A 14924-nucleotide genomic window follows, 5' to 3' on the forward strand; every position below is an offset into this window, starting at 1 on the left:
TTTATAAGATTACCATATACGTTATCGTTTTGAGTTATTAATGTTAAATATGTTTTGTTCATTGCTATTTGCTTTAAGCTGCTTCTAGAAGTCTTTCATATGCCATTAAAGCTTCTCTCCATGTCTGGATCTGTCCTATTCGTAACACACCAGCACTATACGAGAAGTATTTTTATATGTAGAGACCTTTTCTGTCGACACATTAACTGAATTGTAAATCTCTATAAGATCTTCGTCGTCATATTGTTTCTGAAAATCTTCAGCTCCAACTGCTTCAGGTAGAAGGTAAAGCTGATCAGGGATCCCCGCATGAGTGTAAAACCTGGATTTGCGTACATAGTGACTGTTCCACGATTCCTTGATTTGGTCAAGTCCTTTTTTTAAGACAGGACTAAAGCAAAACCATAGACATTCAAGTTGAAGTACGTTGCTTGTGTCTAAAACCCTTTAGCTATCAAATCCTTAAAAATTCATCCACCACGAGGCCCACGAGCGACGTAACATGGCCCACCATGCTTCTATTCGCTGATTGCTGTGTGATGATCCATATTGATGAGCATTGACGTCAGAATGTGTGTCCGTACCATCTCGGCGTAAGAAACACTGGGCTGATGCCATAATCCCATTTTCTGTTCCCCTATCTGTTCTAAGAATTTTAGGACAGAGTTGCATATTAGATATGCAGTCGTAAAATAGCCTGCCACTACGCGGGGATCATTATTTGAAGGAACTATATTTAACCACAGTATTTTCCTGCTAAATCCATCTATACACCCATGGATGGGGAAACCATACGGTTTAAGTTTGTCGTAACCATCGGCATGCCAGCAATAATTTGGCCCCGGATTCATGTAAGCTCTTCTACGAAGACGGTTAGCCCGTCTCCATTTCGATCCCTCTGGATCCACTTCTTGAAGGGTGGTTTGAGCAACCAAACGAGGAACTTGCAAGCCATATTTTGACTGCAATCGTCTCCACATGGCTCTATAGCCCAACAATTTACCACTTCCATCTAGTTCTCGAACAATGCATCTTCTTACGTGGTCTTTATCAACGGTATTTCCACGTCGTTGCAATCCATAAAGCTTAAGCTTATTCAGCAAAGTACTTCTAGAGATGCGAATTCCATGATATTTTTGTAATAGCTGTAGAATTGTATCATACGTGTAGTTTTTAGTAAAATAGTTGCGAATGATATCTTCCATAAGTCTTTAAAGTAGTGTTTAGCAGCGGAAAGAAATGTCAAGTAATAGACTGCCGGCTTTTCCTTTTTAATTTTGAACTTACGTTTGTTAGTATTCGAATTTTTGTGGGCGTATGCTGTTATGTGTAAGTGTGCTTGTACTTGTGGGCCACTCTCGAATTTGTGCGCGTATGCTGTTATGCGTAAGTGTGCATCCTCGATTTGTGCGCGTATGCTGTTATGCGTAAGTGTGCATCCTCGAATTTGTGCGCGTATGCTGTTATGCGTAAGTGTGCATCCTCGATTTGTGCGCGTATGCTGTTATGTGTAAGTGTGCATCCTCGAATTTGTTCGCGTATGCTGTTATGTGTAAGTGTGCTTGTACTTGTGGGCCACCGTAGGCAACACTTGCAAGTTCTTCGCTTTTCCACGACGAGTATAAGAGATGGATTCGACTCATAAGGTATGTGAACTGATATTTAAAAAGAATTCCTTAATCAGTGAACATTTGATGAATTACGAGATTTTAAGTGAGATTTACGGACTCTATTCACGTGAAGAGTTGACATCAGGACATGAGGGAGAATCATCGAATACTGAATTATAGAAGCTTCAGCTAGTTGTCTTTTTAACGGTCGCTTTGTATTTTCCGTAGCCAAATCTTAGTGTTTTGGAAGGTATAATGCATCAATTTTGAGGATCAAATTTTTTTCACTTTAATGAAAGTACGACAGAACTACACACAGCTTCACCTAACCCAATTGTTTCATTGTAGTGTGGCCACAATTTCTTACATAGTTATAACATTCACTCATGTTTTGCATGAAATTTTGTTTGACCTAATGACGTCGATTCCATCCTGGGAAAAAAAAGATCTCTGCACCCTCCTCTTTCAGGCAATTTGAATCCTTTCGGTTGTTATAGACTGCACAGATATTGAGGTTGCTGCACTGGGATTGATGAGTCAGCAAAATGCAACCTATTTATCATACAGAGGAATGAATTCCTTTAAGGAAATAGTTGGTGTTGCACCAAATGGAGTCATTTCTAATGTCAGTCGGCTGTATCCAGGTTCTATTTCAGACAAGGCCATTGTGCAACAGTCTGGACTCCTTAATCACTTGACAGCTGGAGATATGATTCTGGCGGACAAGGGTTTCCTTATCCAGGATGTTGTACCACATGGTGTCTGTGTCAATATTCCACCTTTTCTGAATAATGGAACTTTCACAGAGAGTGAGGTCAAGAAAACAAAAGCCATAGCTAAAGCAGATTCATGTCGAAAGAGCCAATGCTAGGCTGAAAGACTTCAAAATTTTAGGCGTCATTCCTTTGTATTTGATTGCTATGCTGACATTTTGTTTCAGTTATGTGCAGCACTTGTAAATTTGCAATTTCCTCTCATCAAAGAGGGATGGGACGATATGGTTTTTGAGTAGTTTTATGCTTGAAGACTACATTGGACAGTTTTTTAATAATTAGTGTTGTTCAAATAGAAATAAAATAATTTGTAGACTGAGGCTTACTTAGAAGAAAATACAGCTAGAGGGGCATTCTAATATAACAGTAAATGGATGATTTTACCTCCTAGGAATTACAATATTTATCATCTGGTGCAGCCTTGGTGTACATAGGGTGTCAAATTAGATCACTGAGAATTCTTTTATCATGTTTAGGAGAACAGAAGTTAAAAGAAGTTTTGACGCATGTTTTACAATAGGATGTCTTTTTGGGGATAAAAATAAAAGCAAGTACTGCCCACAGTTACCCTTAAGAAGTCTTACGGAACATTTCCCATGAGCATCCCATCACTTTTATATGGGAATTTCCCTTCCCCCCAGGAAAACAACATTAAATGATGTACCATATTTCCATGTCTTTTAAATACCATGTTATTCTTGTGTTTATTAATAAAAAGGCAAATATATGTATAGCCTGTTACCACAACTCCCTCACACCAAACTCGTAGTGGTAGGTCAATTTGAGGACTGAAAACCGACGAGTATCATTATTTTTTAAAACAAATCGTTCATTAAAAGCCTTTTTATTTCACTAAAGAGAAAATCACGCCCTCGTGTTCATTTGGGCAACAAAACAGTGTAAAACTTAATCTTGACATTTGGCATTCACCGTCACTTTATAAACCTTTTGTTTCATTCTTGCGTGTACTTCTCCTCATAAAACACTCTGCTGGTAAGTAAATGCTTCAATGTGATCTGACTTAAGTGGTTTTCCCCCTTTTTTATAGATTTCTTTTCTTCTGAGAAGAAAGAAAAAAGCGAAGCGATGGATAATGTCTCCATTTTGAATCGAATGGGCGCTTGTTTGGAACTGAGATTTTTAGCACCATGGAAACGTGACGTCACCACTTAAGGACTCTATGGATGATAGTGAATAATTATGGACATGCTTTCAAAAAGGCGTATTCTGAACAAGGGTATGTTAACTATGTTGTGTATATTATCCGACTGGTGCAGCTTAAGAAGAAATTTCAGGGCTTCCATTTACTAAATTTATCAAAGTTCATGTATGAGGACAATATTTCTTCGCGTATTCATATTTTTTAGGAGTTTGCAACATCAAAAGTTCGAAGCAAGGCAATCGATCAACAGGGCTCAGTCACTCAGTACTATGCTTAGTACTTTTTTAAATATCTATCGGGAAGTCTGGCTGGGAGAATGGTACTTAGACTAATTGTAGGCTAACTTTGTCAATCCAAGAACACGTGCAGTACTGGTTTTTATAAATCGGGGTATTATTTTTTGGGTACACTTGCAAAATGTATCAATTCAGGAAGAAATTCAGACGCTCAAATGACTTCTTTTACAATAACGTGGAGAGGAAAGGAAACACACAAAAAGATGATGCGGTAGGAATTTTAAAGTGTTCTTTTATTGTTTCTGGTTGCACAATTTCATATTAATTTATTTTATTACCACAGTTATATTAACAAAAGTATGTGTACAAATTTATTTATGCCCACAATGTGGTGTAAGGAAAAACACTTATTCGGAGCACATTTTCCAATTTCAAGTCTGGATTCTCTACATCCTTTAATCACAATGTCATATATGTTAATAGAATAGCAGTGTGTCATATGAATCTCAATTTTTTGAACAAGAAAATGAATTTGGGGATTTGGTAAGTTTACATATATTGTAAAACTATGTAGATATAAAAATACGCTATGTTTATGGGTTTTTTTTTATTTATATGTAGAATGAACAAAGTGAAGATATTGCTGAAAATTATGACAAGCACCAAGAGTTAACCACCAAAACACAGGTTTTAATGTACATATTGATATTGTTTCTCATGAAAAGTCATTGGAAGTGGTTATATGTAGGACTGCTTTCACTAGAAATAACTAAAAAATTTTGAAGTAATTTAAAGAAGGCATGCATTATTTAAACACTTATTAAAAGTCTGTACACATTTTAAATTAAATAATGGTCTTTATTTGTAGGACTCTGAAGATATCTTTACCAAGCAATCTATCTCTATTATTACAGAGGAACCCAAACAACCATGTCAACATAGTCAAGTAGTTCTCACATATACAGTTATACTTTATACTGTTTACCACTAGTCATGTTTTTAATGTGTTATAAATTGACAATATGCTTGTTGATTGCTTATGCATGAAACACTGTCTAGCAAAACTTTATTAACATCTGGTAGAAATGTGCTCAACAAACATAAAAATATATTACAATAGATATTTTTGAAACAGTGAACATTAATAATTACTGTGTACTTGCTCTTTCAGAGTCATTTGTCACCCACTGGCCACTATACTGGGCTATTGTTACAGTTTGACTTTGCATCAAATGTATCACATCAGCAATCCTTTGTTGTTCATGATTATAATGCAAACAAAAGAACAATTATGGTGATGTCAAATTTTATTTCCATAATTTCAATGTTGGGTATATACCCAACTAAATGATATTACTCAATATGCTTTTTTTGGTGCTATAATCTGCATGTATTTTTTTCTTCAGCATAATTCATTTGTATTTGTACATCGATATCCCCACCTATTGCTTGATGGCTATGGTTGGATATTGTGCTGCTCATGTGATGCAAATAGAAAGCAATTTGTTGATGCCCTACCTAATAATATACAATTAGATCCTCAAAAAGGTATGTAAAATAGATGTTACTGAAATGAAATGATTAAAACAGGCCAAACAACATTTTTGTACTTGTCAGATATACCATATCCTAGTTGCATACACATATTAGCAATGGAAAAATATCTGGTTGTGTATGATAGAAAGTTTGGTATTGAAGCCAAAGATTTTATTGAAAAAAGTAAGTGTTGTGTGTTACTCTTTCAGGATATAAGGTGTCTGAACAGCTTCACCAAATTTTGACTTACACTTACATACTATTTGTTTCAAGACCCTTGTCAAAGATGTGAGAACTTGTTACATATTAATCTGACATTGCATGTAGTGAATGTCTCAAATTTGTATTTGGCTTATTTTTTCAATGTAAAGTTCTTCATGTGGTATGGGAGAAAATGTCTTCATCCTTAAATATCAGTTTATTGTACATTTCAAACCCTTGTGAAGTCATCCTTCTGTGTTTTACAAGACCCTTGTTCGACATTGTTCTTATTACATGTGGATGTTAACCAGCACAGCTTTACAAGCAAAAATATTGTTAAAACTTGTGAATGATTATTTACACAATATATTTATCTCATTGAATTTCTTTTATGAATGCAGAATCCACATCCATGATGCAGTCTGTTTTCAGTGATCATTCCTACCATGAGATGCAACCTGAAGAAGTATATTTTGTTATGTGAAAATAACTTTTTTGTACAAATACACGTATTGTTTCTCAACCTTCTAATACCCCACAATTTGTTACCATACATCCTGTGCCTAATTTCAGGAGCTTCTATAAAGCTATTAGGGTGATAACCAACAGGGCAAATTGAATTTATTTATGACTATTGAGGTATACACATTCATACTCACATACATACATAGCCACATACTTACAGTACATACATTAAGTAGTATAAACTAAATGTATGACAAAAATAGTAAAGTCATATTCACCATTTGCTTTACGTGCCTGATATATATATATATTAAGCACTTTCTAAGGATTTTGTGAAGTCATAATTAATCATAATTATTAATCTGCATACACATACACACACATACATACACACACATACATACACACACATAATACAACCTTAAAGATAAATGATTTTACATATTTTAGGACTTGTTTAGTGCAGTGTGCAGGGAGGTTCAGTGGATTGCTGTAAAACCAGTGAATAGTCCATGGGGGGTTTGTACTTTAGTGTATTCAAAAGTAATGCCGCCCCAGCCCGAGTTAAAATGTTGCAGCTATTCGTCATATCATTGCATTCATGTGACAACCCTTGCAAAAGCCATGCAAATCGTTGACGAGGATGAAATGGATTCTCCATTGGCACTTTTTTAAGTTTTCCTTTGGAATTACACCAGATGCGAGACTATTTTGAATTGGCTACACTTAGCAAAGAAAAGGTTTCTTTATTTGAAACAGGTATGCAAGATAATCTGCAATGGTGAACATCCTTTTAGCTTTACATATACTATTTCCTTTATCGGTATGGTATTTAGCACTTTCTAGCATTTTGTAAATATTACTATTTAATTATTTTAGGCAATGAGAATGATGCAAGCGATTTTACTGATCTTCCTGAAAAAAATGGTCATAAAATTTTGGCGCCATCTGAAAGTGGTATTTGTTCTTGTGGTGCAGAGTGGGATAAACGTTCTATTCAAGATGAATGGTTGTACGTAGACTTGTGTACTTTTGTTCAATCCATGATGTGAAGGGTAAGTTCTGATTTGTTATAGGTTACGCTTCACTTCATAATTATTTGACTTAAATAAATTATTTAGTGTATTGTAGACCTTGCTCCTCTTGTGCTACGAAAAAGCATTATGATGGCATTGAAAACAGGATTGTATGGTTTGGATCATATGCAATATCTCATGCCGATCTAAAAGATTACATTCGGCTTTTCATAACGTCGAGGTACTTTTTAATGAAAATTTGCCGAAGCATTAGTAGCTACGTTTGTCCATTATTTAATTTTCTCGCACTATATCTTTTGAATGTTTTTTCTTTTTTATTCTTGTTCAGTTTACCTATGTACAAATATTATGTTGCATATGTACAAAGGCAAGTGTCTTCGGGTAATTTGAATTTCCCAAAGGAAATAACTTGCGCCAAGTTTCGTCTCGCTATCATTGCCATGATACGGTAAGGATCATTTCATTTTCAGCTGCAAAATATGAATATTCCATTGAGATAGTGATCGCTTGTTTTATTAAGTTATTGAATTTTCTCTTATTGAGGTTGCTTGATATTGATTTTCACAATGGGTTTTTTTGTGAATTATGTGGAAGAATTCCCCCAGAAGGTGGTGATGGATGGAACAACTCTTGGAATACAGAAAACTTTCTTACCAAATAATTTAAGAGAGTCTGATACTGGATTGCTAGATGGAAGATAAGTATTTTTGAAGTTTATCTGTAATATATAATATATACAGGTCTGCTAATTAGTAAATACGAGTGTTCATCTACGTATCAGAAAGCATTTTGTGCATGATGGTGACTTCTCTCACTTTGTTTTTGTACACACCTTATAGTTATAAAAATAACAACCTGTTTTCTTAACAGGTTTGTTCTCATAACAAAGTACAAAGCATTTTATGCATGATGGTGACTTCTCTCACTTTGTTTTTGTACACAGCTTATAGTTATAAAAATAACAACCTGTTTTCTTAACAGGTTTGTTCTCATAACAAAGTACATAATCCCTTTTTTCCGTGAAGCCCATGGATGCGTTCGTTCATGATGAAAGAGTCATATTGTATAAGGAGGCTCTCGTTCATCACGAGAGAGTTATGAGAAAGTTACGTTGTAAAAGGTAATAAATAAAAAACGTATAAACATGCTTAGAGTTTTTTTAAGTTATAGTTCAAAAAGGCAGAAGTTGTTTGAACCTTTGAAGTATCCTTGGACGTTCTAGTTTTTTTATGAGAAGAATTCTTGTAAAGAAAAAGATAAATTTTGAAAACCAAAGAATCCCGTTTTCGGTCCATGCCTCCCGATACCCCGAGATAGTTGAGCACTAGAGCGTCGCATGTTAACTAAGGGAACCACATAATCCTTGTTTGTTTTCCATGAAACATATGTATGGTTTGCTCGTAATACATGAGAAACAGTAAATGGGAGAGTTAAATCAGAAAGATATAAACCGATAAAATTGGTATAAAACATGTTTAAGGTTGTCTTTATTTATAAGTGTCAGAAGAAGACAGGGTCATAAGAAGTTAATTGAAACATTGCTTGGTTTGTTTTATGAGAAGAAAACAAAAAGATAAAATTCGAAAGCAAAAAACCCCGTTTTCGGTCCATGCTTCCCGATACCTTCTTAAGCGCAAGGCACTAGAACGCCGCATGTTAACGTTTCGGTAGGAGATTTCGGCCCCTCCACGCTATCCTACTTGGGAGATGCCAATAGCAAGCTTCCGCCCATCAGACCCTGAGATCACCTGCGATAGGCTTTGCTCAGGGTACGCAGGGAGAGTGCGGTCGCCACCGAAGTGTGGGCCCCTAAGCCACTGCATACTATATCGCACCCAGCTTCCACTGCTAGTTGATATCTACTATATGAAGTTTTAGCTTTATATATATATACCAAAATTTAAAGGCGTACGAAAGTTGTGGGATGATTGTTATCGTTACTGCGCATGCCCAGATGATTTCTTTGATAATTTGCGACTAAGTGAGTTAATTGACACAAATGTAGTGCAAGTACATATAGTTGGTCGTTGTCATGACTATGAACAATTACTCAGTGGACTGCGCATGCTCGAGCGCATGCGCAGACGATTTCTCTATTAAATTGTTACTAAGCATGCTATTTACTTCAAAATTGGTGCTAGTAGATGCAGTTGGTCGTTGCCATGACCATGAACTTGGGTAGCTGGTCAAGTTGACTGCGCATGCTCAATGAGACTGCGCATGCGCAGATGATTTGTCTTAAAACGTGTGACTGAGCGAGCTAATTACTCCAAAATCGGTACTAGTACATCCAGTTGGTCGTTACCATGAGCTTGGAGAGTTTGTGGAGTTGACAACGCATGCTCAGATTCTCAATTAATTTGTGACAGAGCGAGCTCTGAAATTGGTGCTTGTAGATGCGCTGAGCAAGTTTTCCATCATATATTTTTGGCATGCTCTTTGTCTACTTAAGCTTGTTTTTACAAATGCATGTGAAACTCGTCAACACTTTGTTACGGCACTCGTAATATCCGTGACAACGTTAAAAATGTTTTTTATTTTTCTCTACAACTTTATACCTGCATATTGCATGTCATATCCAAGCTTTCCTTTGATTTGACGGGAAATGGTTTTTATTCACTCTTACATCTTCTGCCTTTATAATTAGTCGATCTGTATTTCTAAACTAATATTTACAAATGCCCCAAGAGAATCTTTTTATTTTATTGGCTCTCTTCTACAAATACAATACCATGTCCGACTATTTGATTGCACGAATTTTGTAATTTGATCACGTTTTTTTGACACTTGTGTTTACGATGGGAAAGATGGATTGCTTAAATGTACCTAGTTGTTTAGACTACTTGGATCCATAGTTATCCTGTAATGTATACTCTTGTGAAACACCAATGAGCATACGTGTGTCTTCTATAACCTCTATTCTTGTTCTCCACTTCATCATCTATCCATATTTGTTCTTTTTAGTTCTCAGCTCAACACAACCCTTGTCTGAAGTTCCTAAAACCTTGATCTACCAAGAAAGATCTCTGGTGGTAACATGTTAGGTATGGCTAGTGGTTGGTCATCGTCATTGAGCCTTGTGACACCAGTTCAGTATACGTTAATTGTCCTGAAGACGTTGAGGAGGTTGCTAGTAAAGCGTCGCCTAAACCAGAAGTTAGTTTTCATGGTATGCTAACGGATTACGCAAACGTTGTTTGAAAAAGTTCACATCAAATGGTTATGGTCTCGTTCCATCGTCTTCTGAGAAGGTTTCATGTTCATCCTGTATCTTTCACCAATGTTACAAATACTTAGTTTTTATGCTTTTTGAAATTGTCGTTTTATGATTATTATTTTAGAGTATAGACATTGAAGAATCTTATGGTAGTGTACAGGTATTTTCAACATTTTTGTTGAAAAATTCTCTAGTTTCAATTCTTCGAAATTTCTCATCTTAATTTTCATCTTTACTTTAGAATCCTTTCGATACGAGAAATCGTCGGGATTTGAGGTACTTTATACGATATATTGAATTTAAGTTTTATAGCGTTAATAACTCTCATCTGTCCATCGTAACTTTGCTATGATTCTATGGATAAATTATGTTTTTGTATATAACAGATTATTGATGATCCTACTTCACCTGAAGGTGTTCAGCAAGAACGACGTATGAAGTTACTGTCGTTAATTAACAATATAGCCCTTGATAAAGGGTTGGATGGTCAAAATTATAAATGTCATGGTTGTTCCAGACCAATTGGAATGAGTATGATCAATGAATTCTCGACTTGTTATTTGCTAATAACTCAAATATATTTTTATTTTCAAATTTCTTAGCCTAATAAATGTTATCTTTGTAGAAACTATTATAACAAAGTACATAATCCCTTTTTTCCGTGAAGCCCATGGATGCGTTCGTTCATGATGAAAGAGTCATATTGTATAAGGAGGCTCTCGTTCATCACGAGAGAGTTATGAGAAAGTTACGTTGTAAAGGTAATAAATAAAAACGTATAAACATGCTTAGAGTTTTTAAGTTATAGTTCAAAAGGCAGAAGTTGTTTGAACCTTTGAAGTATCCTTGGACGTTCTAGTTTTTATGAGAAGAATTCTTGTAAAGAAAAAGATAAATTTTGAAAACCAAAGAATCCCGTTTTCGGTCCATGCCTCCCGATACCCCGAGATAGTTGAGCACTAGAGCGTCGCCTCTGAACTAAGGGAACCACATAATCCTTGTTTGTTTTCCATGAAACATATGTATGGTTTGCTCGTAATACATGAGAAACAGTAAATGGGAGAGTTAAATCAGAAAGATATAAACCGATAAAATTGGTATAAAACATGTTTAAGGTTGTCTTTATTTATAAGTGTCAGAAGAAGACAGGGTCATAAGAAGTTAATTGAAACATTGCTTGGTTTGTTTTATGAGAAAACAAAAAGATAAAATTCGAAAGCAAAAAACCCCGTTTTCGGTCCATGCTTCCCGATACCTTCTTAAGCGCAAGGCACTAGAACGCCGCATGTTAACGTTTCGGTAGGAGATTTCGGCCCCTCCACGCTATCCTACTTGGGAGATGCCAATAGCAAGCTTCCGCCCATCAGACCCTGAGATCACCTGCGATAGGCTTTGCTCAGGGTACGCAGGGAGAGTGCGGTCGCCACCGAAGTGTGGGCCCCTAAGCCACTGCATACTATATCGCACCCAGCTTCCACTGCTAGTTGATATCTACTATATGAAGTTTTAGCTTTATATATATATACCAAAATTTAAAGGCGTACGAAAGTTGTGGGATGATTGTTATCGTTACTGCGCATGCCCAGATGATTTCTTTGATAATTTGCGACTAAGTGAGTTAATTGACACAAATGTAGTGCAAGTACATATAGTTGGTCGTTGTCATGACTATGAACAATTACTCGAGTGGACTGCGCATGCTCGAGCGCATGCGCAGACGATTTCTCTATTAAATTGTTACTAAGCATGCTATTTACTTCAAAATTGGTGCTAGTAGATGCAGTTGGTCGTTGCCATGACCATGAACTTGGGTAGCTGGTCAAGTTGACTGCGCATGCTCAATGAGACTGCGCATGCGCAGATGATTTGTCTTAAAACGTGTGACTGAGCGAGCTAATTACTCCAAAATCGGTACTAGTACATCCAGTTGGTCGTTACCATGAGCTTGGAGAGTTTGTGGAGTTGACAACGCATGCTCAGATTCTCAATTAATTTGTGACAGAGCGAGCTCTGAAATTGGTGCTTGTAGATGCGCTGAGCAAGTTTTCCATCATATATTTTTGGCATGCTCTTTGTCTACTTAAGCTTGTTTTGACAAATGCATGTGAAACTCGTCAACACTTTGTTACGGCACTCGTAATATCCGTGACAACGTTAAAATGTTTTTATTTTTCTCTACAACTTTATACTTGCATATTGCATGTCATATCCAAGCTTTCCTTTGATTTGACGGGAAATGGTTTTTATTCACTCTTACATCTTCTGCCTTTATAATTAGTCGATCTGTATTTCTAAACTAATATTTACAAATGCCCCAAGAGAATCTTTTTATTTTATTGGCTCTCTTCTACAAATACAATACCATGTCCGACTATTTGATTGCACGAATTTTGTAATTTGATCACGTTTTTGACACTTGTGTTTACGATGGGAAAGATGGATTGCTTAAATGTACCTAGTTGTTTAGACTACTTGGATCCATAGTTATCCTGTAATGTATACTCTTGTGAAACACCAATGAGCATACGTAGTGTGTCTTCTATAACCTCTATTCTTGTTCTCCACTTCATCATCTATCCATATTTGTTCTTTTTAGTTCTCAGCTCAACACAACCCTTGTCTGAAGTTCCTAAAACCTTGATCTACCAAAGAAAGATCTCTGGTGGTAACATGTTAGGTATGGCTAGTGGTTGGTCATCGTCATTGAGCCTTGTGACACCAGTTCAGTATACGTTAATTGTCCTGAAGACGTTGAGGAGGTTGCTAGTAAAGCGTCGCCTAAACCAGAAGTTAGTTTTCATGGTATGCTAACGGATTACGCAAACGTTGTTAGAAAAGTTCACATCAAATGGTTATGGTCTCGTTCCATCGTCTTCTGAGAAGGTTTCATGTTCATCCTGTATCTTTCACCAATGTTACAAATACTTAGTTTTTTGCTTTTTGAAATTGTCGTTTTTATGACTATTATTTTAGAGCATAGACATTGAAGAATCTTGTGGTAGTACAGGTATTTTCAACATTTTTTTGTTGAAAAATTCTCTAGTTTCAATTCTTCGAAATTTCTCATCTTAATTTTCATCTTTACTTTAGAATCCTTTCGATACGAGAAATCGTCGGGATTTGAGGTACTTTATACGATATATTGAATTTAAGTTTTATAGCGTTAATAACTCTCATCTGTCCATCGTAACTTTGCTATAATTCTATGGATAAATTATGTTTTATATATAACAGATTATTGATGATCCTACTTCACCTGAAGGTGTTCAGCAAGAACGACGTATGAAGTTACTGTCGTTAATTAATAATATAGCCCTTGATAAAGGGTTGGATGGTCAAAATTATAAATGTCATGGTTGTTCCAGACCAATTGGAATGAGTATGATCAATGAATTCTCGACTTGTTATTTCCTAATAACTCAAATATATTTATTTTCAAATTTCTTAGCTTAATAAATGTTATCTTTGTAGAAACTATTATAACAAAGTACATAATCCCTTTTTTCCGTGAAGCCCATGGATGCGTTCGTTCATGATGAAAGAGTCATATTGTATAAAGGCTCTCGTTCATCACGAGAGAGTTATGAGAAAATACGTTGTAAAAGGTAATAAGTAAAAACGTATAAACATGCTTAGTGTTTGTTTAAGTTATAGTTCAAAAGGCAGAAGTTGTTTGAACCTTTGAAGTATCCTTGGACGTTCTAGTTTTTTATGAGAAGAATTCTTGTAAAGAAAAGATAAATTTTGAAAACCAAAGAATCCGTTTTCGGTCCATGCCTCCCGATACCCATAGATAGTTGATCACTAGAGCGTCGCATGTTAACTAAGGAACCACATAATCCTTGTTTGTTCCATGAAACATATGGATGGTTTGCTCGTGATACATGAGAAACAGTAAATGGGAGAGTTAAATCAGAAAGATATAAACCGATAAAATTGGTATAAAACATGTTTAAGGTTGTCTTTAATTATAAGTGTCAGAAAAGACAGGGTCATAAGAAGTTAATTGAAACATTGCTTGGTTTGTTTTATGAGAAACAAAAGATAAAATTCGAAAGCAAAAAACCCCGTTTTCGGTCCATGCTTCCCGATACCTTCTTAAGCGCAAGGCACTAGAACGCCGCATGTTAACGTTTCGGTAGGAGATTTCGGCCCCTCCACGCTATCCTACTTGGGAATGCCAATAGCAAGCTTCCGCCCATCAGACCCTGAGATCACCTGCGATAGGCTTTACTCAGGGTACGCAGGGAGAGTGCGGTCGCCACCGAAGTGAGGGCCCTAAGCCACTGCATACTATATCGCACCCAGCTTCCACTGCTAGTTGACATCTACTATATGAAGTTTTAGCTTTATATATATATACCAAAATTTAAAGGCGTACGAAAGTTGTGGGATGATTGTTATCGTTACTGCGCATGCCCAGATGATTTCTTTGATAATTTGCGACTAAGTGAGTTAAATGACACAAATGTAGTACATATAGTTGGTCGTTGTCATGACTATGAACAATTACTCGAGTGGACTGCGCATGCTCGAGCGCATGCGCAGACGATTTCTCTATTAAATTGTTACTAAGCATGCTATTTACTTCAAAATTGGTGCTAGTAGATGCAGTTGGTCGTTGCCATGACCATGAACTTGGGTAGCTGGTCAAGTTGACTGCGCATGCTCAATGAGACTGCGCATG

At 36.2% G+C, this 14924-nt stretch overlaps 1 protein-coding gene and 1 long non-coding RNA gene across 5 annotated transcripts; both read left to right on the forward strand.

The window, feature by feature from the left end:
• The first annotated feature begins 1583 nt into the window (after positions 1 to 1583).
• LOC124456014 lies at positions 1584 to 3565 on the forward strand. The gene is made up of 2 exons (XR_006952068.1): positions 1584 to 1646; positions 3432 to 3565. It is a non-coding gene; the product is annotated as an uncharacterized LOC124456014 (long non-coding RNA).
• Positions 3566 to 3649: 84 nt separating this feature from the next.
• Positions 3650 to 7718, forward strand: LOC124456011. 4 transcript variants are annotated; one of them, XR_006952063.1, is made up of 13 exons: positions 3655 to 3864; positions 3977 to 4052; positions 4265 to 4324; positions 4403 to 4468; positions 4650 to 4727; positions 4953 to 5075; positions 5188 to 5329; positions 5399 to 5500; positions 5920 to 5984; positions 6863 to 7038; positions 7105 to 7240; positions 7349 to 7468; positions 7564 to 7718. XR_006952063.1 is itself a non-coding variant. In XM_047006558.1 (10 exons), the coding sequence occupies exons 1-10, from the start codon at positions 3713 to 3715 to the stop codon at positions 6656 to 6658; spliced, it is 1089 nt and encodes a 362-aa protein (XP_046862514.1). In that variant the 5' UTR covers positions 3654 to 3712; the 3' UTR covers positions 6659 to 6739. The 4 variants fall into 4 exon arrangements, 3 of the variants coding, with proteins under 3 accessions (XP_046862515.1, XP_046862514.1, XP_046862516.1); XM_047006558.1 differs by lacking the exons at positions 6863 to 7038; positions 7105 to 7240; positions 7349 to 7468; positions 7564 to 7718 and adding an exon at positions 6434 to 6739 and having other exon boundaries at positions 3654 to 3864; XM_047006559.1 differs by lacking the exons at positions 4265 to 4324; positions 6863 to 7038; positions 7105 to 7240; positions 7349 to 7468; positions 7564 to 7718 and adding an exon at positions 6434 to 6739 and having other exon boundaries at positions 3650 to 3864.
• Positions 7719 to 14924: the final 7206 nt, after the last annotated feature.

This window comes from Xenia sp. Carnegie-2017, unplaced genomic scaffold (assembly GCF_021976095.1).
Source record: "Xenia sp. Carnegie-2017 unplaced genomic scaffold, XeniaSp_v1 HiC_scaffold_41, whole genome shotgun sequence".
Lineage (NCBI taxonomy): Eukaryota > Metazoa > Cnidaria > Anthozoa > Malacalcyonacea > Xeniidae > Xenia > Xenia sp. Carnegie-2017.